Source organism: Oryzias melastigma, linkage group LG16 (assembly GCF_002922805.2).
Source record: "Oryzias melastigma strain HK-1 linkage group LG16, ASM292280v2, whole genome shotgun sequence".
In the NCBI taxonomy this organism is placed as follows: Eukaryota; Metazoa; Chordata; class Actinopteri; order Beloniformes; family Adrianichthyidae; genus Oryzias; species Oryzias melastigma.
The window spans coordinates 27826576-27839379 of record NC_050527.1 but is presented as its reverse complement, the minus strand read 5'-3'; the positions used below and the strand labels follow the sequence as shown (position 1 = coordinate 27839379).

Below are 12804 nucleotides of genomic sequence, written 5' to 3'. Positions count from 1 at the left end.
ACAGTCCGCCACCCAGCAGTTCGCCTCATGGGTAAACTCTCCGCCCCCTTAAACTGCAGCTCCGGCTAATTAAAGAAGCTGATTAATGGTTCAGAGCCACAAACAAGTGCAAACAAACGGAGACGAGCGAAGCCGCTTGGATTCGCTGTTGCGTGCCGCGGGACGCCATGTCGTCCAACGGCCATTAAAAACCCATTAGTGAGTCATGCTGTTGAACGCAGTGATCAGCGTTTGTTTGAGTCTCTGCCATCACGAAGACTCCACTACAGAACCCGGTTCTGCTGAAGCTTCTGTTCATAAAAACACATTGATTTAAAAGTCCAAACTGATTAAAGCAAAAAAGAAAAGATCAGAAAAACTCAAATCATTATAAATCTTTGGTAAAAACATGGTTAAAGTTTTAGAAAACCCTTTTTTTGTTTTGTTTATCACATTTTACCTCAAAGCTAGACAGAATTTAGACTAAAATACCAGTTAAATCCATAAAAAGGTTGTTTAGGTCGACTGAGAGTTAGCATGAGCCGTCCTATGGGAAATTCCATTAAACGTTAGCATCAAGCTATTAAACTTTGGTATTATGCGTTTGATCAATCTCTACTTTTATGGATCAATTATTGATCTATTAAGCTGAGATTTATTCAGATCGATTAATTGTCATTATTATCCCAGTCCAGGTAATTTGTGGGTTTAACTAAGAAAAGAAGAGAAAAAAAGCTCAAATATTTTAATTCCTGCAACTCTGTCTTTCGTTCGCTATGTGGATCGCCATGGTAACGTCATATAAATCTCCATCAGCTGATCTCATCGCTAACATTTTGTTTACAACATTTAAAAACAAACCTTTGCTCCTAATTATGAGCCATTGTTGGTTTCTTAAACCAGTTTCAAACTACTTCTAATGTAGTTTGTGATTCTAAAGAGGAAACATCTGTCAAACTAACATGTGGAACATTTCAACGACACGCTAAAGATGCTAAATTTGTTCTCTAATTTTAGTCCAACTTTTCTGCAACACAATGTTGTATCTCAGCAACAATCAATGACCTTTTGTGCTTCTTTCAGGTCATAAACCATCTTTGTTGTGTTCTCTTCAGGTGTTTTACCTGCCTTTGGCTCTGGCTGTTCCTCCTTCCATCTTCGCTGTTCACATTCAGCTGAATCTGCTCTACCAGTTCTGGATCCACACTGAGGTAAACACTGATTCTGTCATTCAAATGTTACATTTCTGAAGGATTTCTGCGTGGTCCGTCTGCACAAAAACACGTATCTGCTGCACCTGCGTTTCCAAGGTCAAAGGTTAACCCGTTCCCGCAGTAACGCTACGGTCATTAACACTATTGCCTCTGTCCGATGGTGGGCATCAGCAGAATTTAGAGGATTTCATACCACTGCCCAATTCCCTTGTAAATAATTGATGTGGTCATGAATGTAGACGGTGATAGTCAGGCGGCTTCTGGTGTGCAGAAGACTCCACTTTTATACTCCACAAGGCGAGCAGAAGCCGGTGGTACTTGACATGGACAGCCGCCGTCCAGAGACATTTGTACATTACATCCAGTCAGAGCTGCTGCCAGGTGGCTCCTGTCGCCCAGCTGTCCCCTTGGTACCACTCAGCTTCCGCCCAGCTACTGCCAGCTATCACCCAGCTGTCGCAAACCTACCACCTAGCTGTCGACAAGCTACCACTCAGCTACTGCCCAGCTTCTGTCTAGCTACTACCCAGCTACCACCCAACTACCGCTCAGCTGACACTCAGCTGCTGCTCAGCTACCACTCAGCTTCAGCCCAGTTGTCGCCCACCTACTACCTAGCTGTCGCCAAGCTACCACTCACTTACTGCCCAATTGCCGCCCAGCTACCGCTCAGCTACCACCTAACTGCCACTCAGCTATCGCCAGCTATCACCCAGCTGTTGCCCAGCTGCCACCTAGCTGTCGCCAAGCTATCACTCAGCTACCGCCCAGCTGCCGCCCGATTTCATAACAGCGTCCTCCCCACCTGTCAATGGACCACCACTGCACGACCTCCAAATGTGCCCAGGTGGTCACAGTCAACCTTTAGAAAGAAACCACCCACTTATAACCTTTTCTTAAAACCTTGGTGGCCGCCGTGCAGCGTGTAGAGATGTGGAAACCGCCTCCCAATTACAAATGCCGCCACATGGCCGCCCGCCGAATTCACTGAAAATCTTGCAGTTTGCAATGTGACCATAGTCCTGGACTGTGTCTGAATTCTCCCTCTAATCCCTAACAAATAAAAATGTAAATATAGTGCGGGACAATCTAGTGACCTGGATTTTAAAGCTATTTGGAAACCACACTCAGTACTTTAGTTTTTTTAAATGGCAAGTATGACATCACTGGTTACACGAAGTGAAAATCCAATCAGCATTTTATGATGATCATTTATGAATCCACTGAGTTCTGATAATGAAAACGTTAATGGTTTATAAAAAAATATATTGATGCATTGATGCAGACTGTTTTTTTTTGCCAAGACTTCTGGGAAGTTTCTAGTGCACTCCATTTTGGAATTGTAGATTCTGACAGCTCTACAAAATGACAAACGTACTATATAGTTTGTAGGGAAGGAACTTTTTTTTTACTTCTTTGTAAAGAACCCGTGCTTCCCTCTAGAATTTTTTTTTTTATTTAACTATTACTTTAAAATTAAAATCTGTTTATTAAAGATCCACAAATGTGTTAATTATACCAATTATGAATACTCTTAATCACAGATGCACATATTTGCATGTGTGCTTACAGTACATATAATGATCATTAAACAGTTTGGTCGATTACTGACGGGAACGTGGATGAAGCAGTTTTATAGTCTCAACCCTAAATGGATTACTTATCTTTACATAGTTACTATGATCCAATTCTTAACCTTGAATCAGACTCGTTTCTACTTGATTAGTCCAACGGTTCATTTAACTGATATTTTCAAATTGGAATAACAAAGATGAAGTCTTTAGTGATTACATAAGAGGACTTTCCATTATTCCAGGAAAGATGATTATTGGACATCGCTCCTCAATAACTCAGAATTCTCCATACGTTCAGGTCTCGGAGCATCTGCAGCAAATATTGAGTTTGTGGAGGTTTTTTTAAGTCGCCTGTAAAATAAGATTTATTTTCAAAAAGCCTCCATACATTCCATACATTATTTTTTTTGATTAACTGGGGAAAACACAACACTAAATTTGGCCCACAGGTACAAACATGTGCAAGGAGTCAAATTAAAAACATACAGCAAATATGAAGTTATGTGAACGTTTAAAAAAATGAAGTTAAAAAAGTAAATGTACAATAAGTTTTGCATCTAGTGTGAAAGCTTTAATGATGACGCAGTTCAAAAGAAAGGATCCCATGTCCAAACAAAAACCAAACTTTATTAGAGTGAAGATGTTTTAAAGCCACAGCGTCCAGTTTTCATGCCGAACGTGATCATTATAAAGTGAATAAACGACAGACGGTGCAGCTCTGAGTCCTCTTTCCTCGTCTGTTCGTCTGCAGAGTTCATAAATAACCTTCTCCAGAGAAACGTCTGCTTCTGTCAGAGCTAATCCATCAGATAGGTGGGGGTTTTCTCCGTCAGTCTGGGGGTGGAACCTGCCTTCAATAAAAAATAATGAGATTTTATGAAACAGAAGCATAACCACTCTGTCTGCCTTTAAAGTGACTGGGAATATCACTTTTACAATCCTTACAGGCAATGAATGGATTTGGAGCGCCTTCCATCTTTTAGTGCACTATTAGTGAAAGCGCTCGTAATAGTCACCGTTTTCTGAGGGATGTAATTTATGCCTCCTTTATGGTTTTTTTTGATGTCGTATAATTTGCTGGCGTGCTATTGGCTGCAGCTTCAGAGCTGTGGAGAAGTGCTGGAGACCCCTTTGATTGCAGATAAAACTCTCACGCTCGCCTGCCAGACGCGCTCATTACATGAAGTAATGAATCGCAGGAGGAAAATCCTGCAGCCGATTCGACATGCTGATGTGAACAGAAAGAGGAGGAGGAGAGGAGCCTTCTGTGAGCTGTCATGACGCCTAAGACCTCTGAAAATATCACGGATCTAAGTGTGACACGAGAAGATGTTCAGAGCAGACCTGAAAGAACTTAAACTCTGAGCGTTTTCATACTAGAAAATGATTTTACTGTTGATAATTTGATATAAAAATTCTCAGATGAGCAATAAATTACTTTTTAGAGAAACTTAATGAAAAAAACTATGTTTTCGTCCAAAACTTATAATTCAATCTTTGCTCCTTTAGAGCTTTAGTTTGTTGATGATCTGCTACCCACCAAAAATAGTTTTTATTTTTCTCTTTTGTGTCAAATACAAAAGCTTTAGTCAAATGTTCGTCTGCAGGTGAGAATGTCAAAGCTGTACGGGACACGCAGGAAATATAAAAGACGTAGACCGTTCAGTGAACCGTACAGAAAAGAGGTCCCATTTTTTTCTACGGGTGTGCTGCGGGCGACAGGTCGTAGTGAACACTGAAGCCTCGTTTCCACTGAGCAGTCCGGTCTAGGGATGGGTTGATCAAATAGATTCATCGATTTGAATCGATCTAATCTAATAAACCAATAATCGATCCATAAAAATAGAAATGGATTTAGCACATAAAAGCTAAAGTCTGCTAGCTTGATGCTAACGTTTAGTGGAATTCCCCATAGGACGGCTAATGCTAACGCTCAGTCGACATAAACACACGTTTCTGACTAAATTAAAAGCTTTATAAACTCACAGGCATTAATTTTCTAAACTTTTTTACAGACAGTTTTTTTGCTCATACTGTCTTCTTCTTCTGGAATAAGATGTAATGCTACACCGCGATCGCCACCTAGTGGTCAAATTGAAACGTCCTCCAGGAGAAGCAGAACATTGTTTACATGTAAATGATCTGAACATTTTAGTTAGAACTTCTCCTTTAGAGAATCCATGTAACTCTGGATGATATTAGCAATCTCAGTATTTCACTGATACATTTACAGGATGTGATCAGATTAATATATTCAAAACATTTATAGATTATTTATGTATTTCTCAACAAATGTGTCTAAATTTGTAATCTCAAGATTGAATTGAATTGTATTGAGTGGATTGAAAAAATAAAAAACAAATCAAATCGAATTAATGCCTTGCCCCTAGTTCGGTCCAGTCCGGTCCAGTCCGGTCCAGTCCAGTCCGATGTTTTGAGCACTTCCATTCTAAAATGGACCCATTAAACAGTTCCGACCTCTCGAGGGCCCCCATCGGCTGTAGGTCCATAGAAAAATAGAACTGGACGGTTGGGGCGGAGCCACTGTAGCCACCTGTTGATTGTCGACAGTAGAAAGCGCCAGTATAGCGCTCATTTAAGCTAACGTTTCCAACGTTATAATCATTCGGGTGTTTGGGGTTTGAATCTTCTTTAAACAACATTAAATTTCTGTTCTACATGATGTACAAAAAGTAAAGACAGAAAAAGAGGAACTGCTGGACGACCTCCATGGTTGTTGCTTTGGCCGTTGCACTATAATGACTCGCTAGCGGTCGACACCACGTGACACGTGAAAACAGAGTGGAAACACTGGGCAGAATTAACTCGATTGTACTATACCACTCCTCACTGTAACTTGTTTTTATGGCACTGATTCATTAAACTAAAAGCTAAAACGTACAAACCAGACCAGGTCGTGAGGATGGGATGATCCAGTTCAGTTCTGGTCTTTAGAATAAGTCCGAATGTTGAACTAAAGTATAGGAAGAGGAACCAGATCAGAAGAAGATCACAGGAACGTCAGACGTTTACAGTCACATCTGAACCAAACCAAATCCTGTCATCAAGTCCACCTTAAATATGTCTTTCAGCTGATCCGAGACCTGGGACCTCTGGAGTGGGTCTTCAACACCCCCAAACACCACCGAGTTCATCACGGTGAGAGAAGTTTCAGAATAAAAGATCATCTGAAGAAGGAAGCATGGAAAGGATTTGTTGAGTCTGATCTTCTGTCCTGAACTGATACATTCTGGTTTCAGAGCAGACTGAAGATGAACATCAATGAGAAGATCAAGCAATAGGATAATTCATCTTATTATACATTATTAAACTGATCTGCAGTAATGATGTTCTCATCATTTCAACAGGAAGGAACCTTTATTGCATCGACAAAAACTACGGAGGGATCCTGATAATCTGGGACAGATTATTCGGTGAGACGTCCGATCTGAATAGTTTTAATCTCTTAGAAATTAGGAGATGGTGTTTACCTACTACCAGGATTTTCTTAATGCTGCTGTTTTTACTGAAAGCGATCAGTCTCGTGTTCCCGATAATCGCTCTGAAAACAGAAAGCTTTCTGCATAAAGCAGTTTAAGCCGAGCTGTAATTTGTTCCCGTCTTATTCTTCGTTTTGTGTGTCATGGAAGTTTGGGGCTTCTGGTTTTCACAGCTGGCAGAGTCTGTTATTCTTTCAGTGGAAACTCAAAGCTGCAGGATCCTCCATTACTGCAGCGATGAAAACAGCAGCAGAGGAAGCGGAGAGAGACTCGGTCGGAGCTGCACGTTTGCTAGCAGCCGCTGAACCTCCAGATGCTTATGCAACGCTGCATTTCAGGGCAGCGTTACTCACAGATTCCCTCAGCAGATTCCAGAGCTTCAGCATCAAATCAGCAGTTTTCAAGCACTCTTGAATGAATCAGATCCTCTCTAATTTGAGTTTTGGCTCACGTCATCAGTTTTTTCACTGTCAGAGCTTCACGTTTTCATTTTCTTCGGCTAAACTCTCAGTGTGACCGTTTCTGTTTGGTTGTTTTCATTCAGGTACCTTCGCTCCAGAGGAGGACAAAGTCATTTACGGCCTGGTGTTTCCCATCAGGAGATACGAGTCCCTCTTTGTGCAGGTCGGTTCCTCATTAGAGATGAAACATGAGCTGACGTTTGCCAGAGGACTCTCTAAGCATAACATTATTGCTGCTAACAGAGTCCAGCAGCAGCAGCAGCAGCAGGTGGATGTTTGTTTGCCTTCAGCTGCCGTCACCATGAACAAAGCTTCTGCTCAGGCAGACACTAATCTGCTGCTTCACGTTTCAACACAACCGGCCCTGAAGCGGGTCGCCCTGCTTCAAAACTTCACATTTTAAGAGAAAGACAAGAAAGCGATCAAATTAAAACCATTTGGATGTACTTAACACATGAATTTGCTCTAGAATGGGTTTAACTGTCCTGCAGCAGCTGCAGTTCTGGACTGAAGGACCAGAACGTTTCCACAATTCTTCTCTCTCACTGCACCTAAAAACAATGACGTCACAGCAGGAGAAACCAGCAGGAAGTGAACGAGGCCAAAAAATATCTGATTTCAGAATCCACCATTTAAACCAAAACACACTCGTCGGGGATATCCAGAGAGTTTGGAGAAGTTTGGTGGCAGTTCTTTGATAAAGTGTGACAACATTGAGGTTTTTCACATTTTCCTACAATAAATGAAAACTTTTGTTTGAACAATCTTCATGAAAGTTTGAAAGTTCACACACGACACCAGGTTAAGACTAGAACCTCAACCAAAGTTTCTTTGATCTCTGACCTCGGAAGCGGCTGTCGTATTGAATTTTCTAAGAAAAAAAAAATTGTGTCTTCTATGATTATGTCGTTATAACGAGAAAACGAAGTTCGTTCTCTCAAGAAAACAATAAAAATAAAAATAAAAAGTAGGGGAAGCTGTTTTCGGTTTACGTAGTTATGAAGTTCTGACGGATCAACTTTTTGAAAATATACAATAAACTTTAGTTTTTTACTTTTAAGCATTCATAATATCATAGAATAACAAAATTTTTGCAGAGATTTCACTCTGAAACAGGTGACATTTATTGACTTTTGTTTCTTTCACAAATCCATTCATTAAAAAAACGTCAAACCTTTTCCCATTTCCTGCTGAAAGTGACTGGATTTTCTCGCAAAACACTAAAATTTATTTTTAGCATTTTGTAAAGTAGAGAAAAGAGTTTTATATTCTATATTCACAGTTCAGTGGATTAGCATGCTTTTATGTTCATCACTTACTGGAACTAATTCCTATTGAGTTTGCGTAATATTCAAAGGTCAAATATTACTAATTGAATGTCATTATTACATTATTACATGAAGAAAGGTAAATATTGTAAATAATCTGATTACTTTGAAAAAGGAGAGACATTTCTCCGCCTTGAGGACATAAAATTACAAATTAAACTGCATGGTTTTCAATTAGCATAAAATTTGCCTAACTTCAGATTAAAAAAGCAACAAATAAATTATTTTTAAACTTTGTTTTGTAGCTCAGATACAGTTGCAAGAGAAAGTTTGTGAACCTTTTGGAAATACCTCAATTTCTGTGTGAAATAGACACATGATGTGTTTATTTTTTTATCAAAATCTAAATCCCAGCGATGGAGAAAAACATTATCCACTTAAGTCACATCAGTTTCTGTTTTCATGCTTTTATTAAACACAATCATGTGTCCAGTTTAGGCATAAAACCAAGTTCTTCCAAAGGGTTCACATATGTTCTCCTACAGCTGTAATTTATGCAAAAGAAACCAGAAAATAAATCCTAAGAATGTATAAACACATTTGAAGCTAATCCTTTTATGCTGCCAAAGAGGCTTTTTAAATGAGAAATTAATGAAGACAAATACTTTAGTTTTAATGTCTGAACTTGTTTGTTTTGATCCTTTTTCAGTTCCACTACTACAGATACTTGTGGAAAAAGTCCAAAGCCTACAGAACCTTCAGCGACAAACTGTCGACTTTCCTGAAAGGACCCAGCTGGAAGCCCGGGAAAGCTCGGCTCGGCGACCACGTCGACAACCCCAAGGTTTGCATCACCGCTTCATGAAAACGCTCCTCTTCTTCCGAAATGAGGCGCAGCATTCCTGCAGGAAGAATTCATATATTGGAGGCGCTTTACGAGACAGAGCCACATGAAAACCAAGCAGCGAAGCCTTTGTTGGGACATCACAACAAGCTACGCCTTCGTGTCTTCCAGCGCCGGCTGTGAGACTCAACCACACGCCGTTAAGTGTGAATGTGCGCGCTGAGCAGTCCAGACTGCAGCTGCGGTTTGCTTTGAAACGGTCACACTTTTAGCCCTCCCGCTAAAAAAGGAAAGAAAGGAAAAATGCTTTGGTGACTAAAGGCTCTCCTTCATGCCAGCAGGGTGATACTGCTGTGGAAAAAGCAGAAATCTGAGAGTTTGGTTTCTTCTTTTGAGGAAGGCTGACGGCCTCTGGAGAATGAGACGGTTACGATTGGTTCACACATTTACATGTAGGTGACCCAGAGGAGGTCCGGAGGAGCCCACCTTCAGCATCAGTCACTGGAGACACAAAGGCAGACGCACTGCAGTGAGTCACAGCATTCTTACTGAAGGACTCATTTATTCCTGGGTGTTTGGGGGAAACCGCAACACCCCATAAATCCCGGGCAGCTTTGTAGACGGAACACAACAAGCTCATTTTCACCACTTTTGAAACTCGGCCTGAAGGAGACCGAAGGTCTTAAAACAAATAGGAGCCTTTTGGTGTCAAACATTCGGCTGGAGAATCGGGTCCTCGTTTATTTTATTTTTTTTGCTCTTCTTTCGTCATCGAGCTCATTTTTTTTTTTTTGAGGTGGTGTTGGAGATTTTTCTGTTTTTGGTGGAGAATTTGTCAATTCTGCAGTTGTTGCTTAAGGTGTGATCACATCCACCTGTCCGAGGGGGTTGACCGGAACGGGTTCTGCAGGTTTTTGGTTGTCTGGCCCGTGGAGGGTCATAGACGAGCGGCTGCATCTTAAGGAGAGCACAGGTGTGTCTTACAGTTCCCTTAGAGGAGTGTCAAACTCAACCACACAGGGGGTCAAAAACCAAAACACACCTGAGGTCATCACGGGCCGAACAGGATAAACATTTATAGAACACACTAAAACTACATTTTGAAAACTTTAAAACTGTAACTTTTTAACATAATTATGAACTAGATATATAGCATTACGTGCAATAATGCTAGTGTGAATGCTGTAAGCTGAAATTGATAGCTAAAAATGTTGGAGCTAAAAGCTGAAAATGCTGAAGTTGATAGCCAGCTAAATTATTAGCTAAACGCCAAATTAACCTAAAAAACAAAAAAACTTAGGTTAGCCAAAACAGCTAGCATGTAGCTAAAAAATAGTCAAACTTCAGAGTATCCCAAAAAACTTAAAAAAAGCCTAAATTAGCCAAAACAGCTAACATTTAGCTGAAATTTTAGCTAAACTCCAAAATAGCCTAAAAAAATCTTACTAAAGAGACCAAAATAGTCCAAAAAGATAGCAGAATGCCAATTTTTAAACTTTAAAACCGTAACTTTTTAACATAATCACAAATAATAAAAAGGCAGGAATATTATTCCAGTGTAAATCAACTTAAATCTTAAATAACTTTCAATATTTTACTCTCCATAAAAATATATTTTGTCAAAATTATACAAGTTAGAAATGAGCACAAGATAACATCGGGTCATTAATAACAATAGAATAAAATGATCTGGAGGGCCGGATAGAATTACCTGGAGGGCCGGATCCGGCCCCCGGGCCTTGACTTTGACACACGTGCCTTAACCCTTGTGCTATCTTATGGGGTCCAGATGACCCAAGCTTACATTGACCTGTTATCCATCCCATGACAGATGTGGATGAAGGTGGACAGGATTTTATGTCTACCACGGACACCAGGGAAAATTGAAGTATGATGGGCGGGGCCACAGTCTCCCTGCTCCGCCCCATTCTGATGCATCCACCTGCAGACAGATCCATGAACGTCTTTGTTTTCTTCGTCTGAGCTGGTGAAGTTCTAATGAACTCCTGCCGCTCTGCAGGCACTATGTCCTAGAAAACAACACAGGTTTGTAGATTTTGAAGATGATTGGAGCGGGACTTTTAGGAAAGTGGGAAAAGTTGATTGAAATATGCAAAAAAATCAGTAAGCAAAAACAAGCTAAAACCTGCAAAACCACATGATTTATGCATTTTGAGTAACATACAAACATGCAAAATACAGTTTGCAGAATCATTAATATGTCACATTTTTCTAATATTTGAGTTTTTCTTGTATTTATTTCTTATAGGTAGTAATTTTAGGAGCCGTTAAACTTTGATAAATTTGTCATATTCTGTTCTCCATAGTTGTGTCTAAACTTTTCTTGAAACTAAGTATCATCATGAACCTGCTGGACTACAGTGAAGCTCCATCCTCCCATGATGAGGATCTTCTCATTTCTGGAGTTTGTGCCTCACTGACTTTTACAGCAGAAATGAGCGTATTTACTCAGGTTTTAATAAGGTGTCGGGTTCCAGGCTCGCCGCTGACCCGTACGTTAATGGCCTTTTCTGCCGGACACCTGAGCGCCTCACCGCTGAGCCCAGCTGTGCAGAAGATGCTGATGAAGTCCTGCCGGTTTGGGGTATTAAAGCTGTTTATTTTGCATGGGCAGGTTACCGGGAGGGAAGTGCCCCATGATCCCAGCTGGTCGCTGCCTCTGCAGGCGTACGCCGCCGTCCATTTCCTGCTGGTGCTGTGGACGTACCATGAGTTATTTCAGAACAAGATGGTGAGTATCAAGCAGGTTTGTGGAGACTTGAAACCTGTTTGGAGGTGTTGTTTTTCTTCCTCTGATGAGCCCGGCGGTCCGGACTTTTCCGTGTTTGTTTGCCAACATTATTTCGGCCAATTAGGGCGGTTTGTTGTGGCTTCTTCGCGCTGCAGTGGAGTCCTCTACTTATCCGGCCGTAAAAGACTACCTCTGTCTAAGATCATGACAGAATGACGGATCGGCGTTCCCCTTTAAAACAACCTTTGTCTATTATTTTCCACTCAACAAGCCAAGAGACCCCCTCTTCCTCCATCAGAAAAAAGGAAAGGGTCTCCTCAGCAGTTATCTTTGGACGGCTTTTTTTCCCTGCGGGCATAGTTTTGGTTAGCCAGAAAGTGGCGTCACGCCCATCCTCTTCAAATTCCCAAATAAAGTTTCCTGTCTTTTTTTCCCTCCTCCTGATGGCCGCCTCCTCCACCTCCTTCACTCCTGCTCCTCTCTCAGACGTCTCCCTCGGTGAGCGAAACGCCAGCTGGTGGTCCAGCAGTGAACACAAACGGCTTAATTGCCGAGTCAACCATTTCCCAACCCAAATAGCCTTCAGGATGCAGCAATCAGGACTTGGAGGGAAAATAACAAAGCCAGCGGTCCGGCCCGGCGATAAATCATGTCACTCTTGTGTATTTATACCCACGTGTTTGCTAGCCGCTTATTTAGCTTGACAATCGCTGATACACTGCAGGACGATTTATGGCTTTTGAGTGAAGCTGAAGTCATGAAAAGCTTTCAAACAATTCTGAAATGACTTTAGATCAATGTACATATTTTATTAAATGGATGCTATTAGAGGCAGAGGAGGAAATTGAGCATGACAAGACTTTTTATCTGCAGAGCCAGCCTCTATTAGTGCTTTCATGTTTGCTGAATTTATGCAACTTATCATGCAAGTCAGGATGTGAAGCGCTGCAGAGAGACGGTCGAAAGAAGAGTTTTCCCACACTGAAGAACCGATTGGCCGTTTGGGAAGGTTTCATTCAGGTTTTCAGGTGATTTTAAAACCATCTGCATATATATATGTGTATATTATCTCAGAGGAAGCTCCCAGGTAGAGGACCCGAGGAAGAGAAGAAAACACCCGCGGATGGTGAGAAGGGCGTGTTGTGTATATATATATATATATATATATATATATATATGTGTAAATGTATATGTGTACATATATGTATGTAT

The 12804-nt window shown here is 40.9% G+C and overlaps 1 protein-coding gene across 1 annotated transcript in view; it reads left to right on the top strand.

Annotated features, from left to right (window-relative positions):
• Positions 1 to 12804, top strand: part of agmo (alkylglycerol monooxygenase) — a 70502-nt gene that overhangs the window by 31209 nt on the left and 26489 nt on the right. Inside the window, exons 5-10 of the mRNA XM_024258605.2 lie at positions 1095 to 1190; positions 5860 to 5926; positions 6136 to 6201; positions 6812 to 6891; positions 8706 to 8840; positions 11476 to 11592. Of these exons, the coding sequence (XP_024114373.1) occupies positions 1095 to 1190; positions 5860 to 5926; positions 6136 to 6201; positions 6812 to 6891; positions 8706 to 8840; positions 11476 to 11592 (561 nt within the window). The remainder of the gene's footprint in view (positions 1 to 1094; positions 1191 to 5859; positions 5927 to 6135; positions 6202 to 6811; positions 6892 to 8705; positions 8841 to 11475; positions 11593 to 12804) is intronic.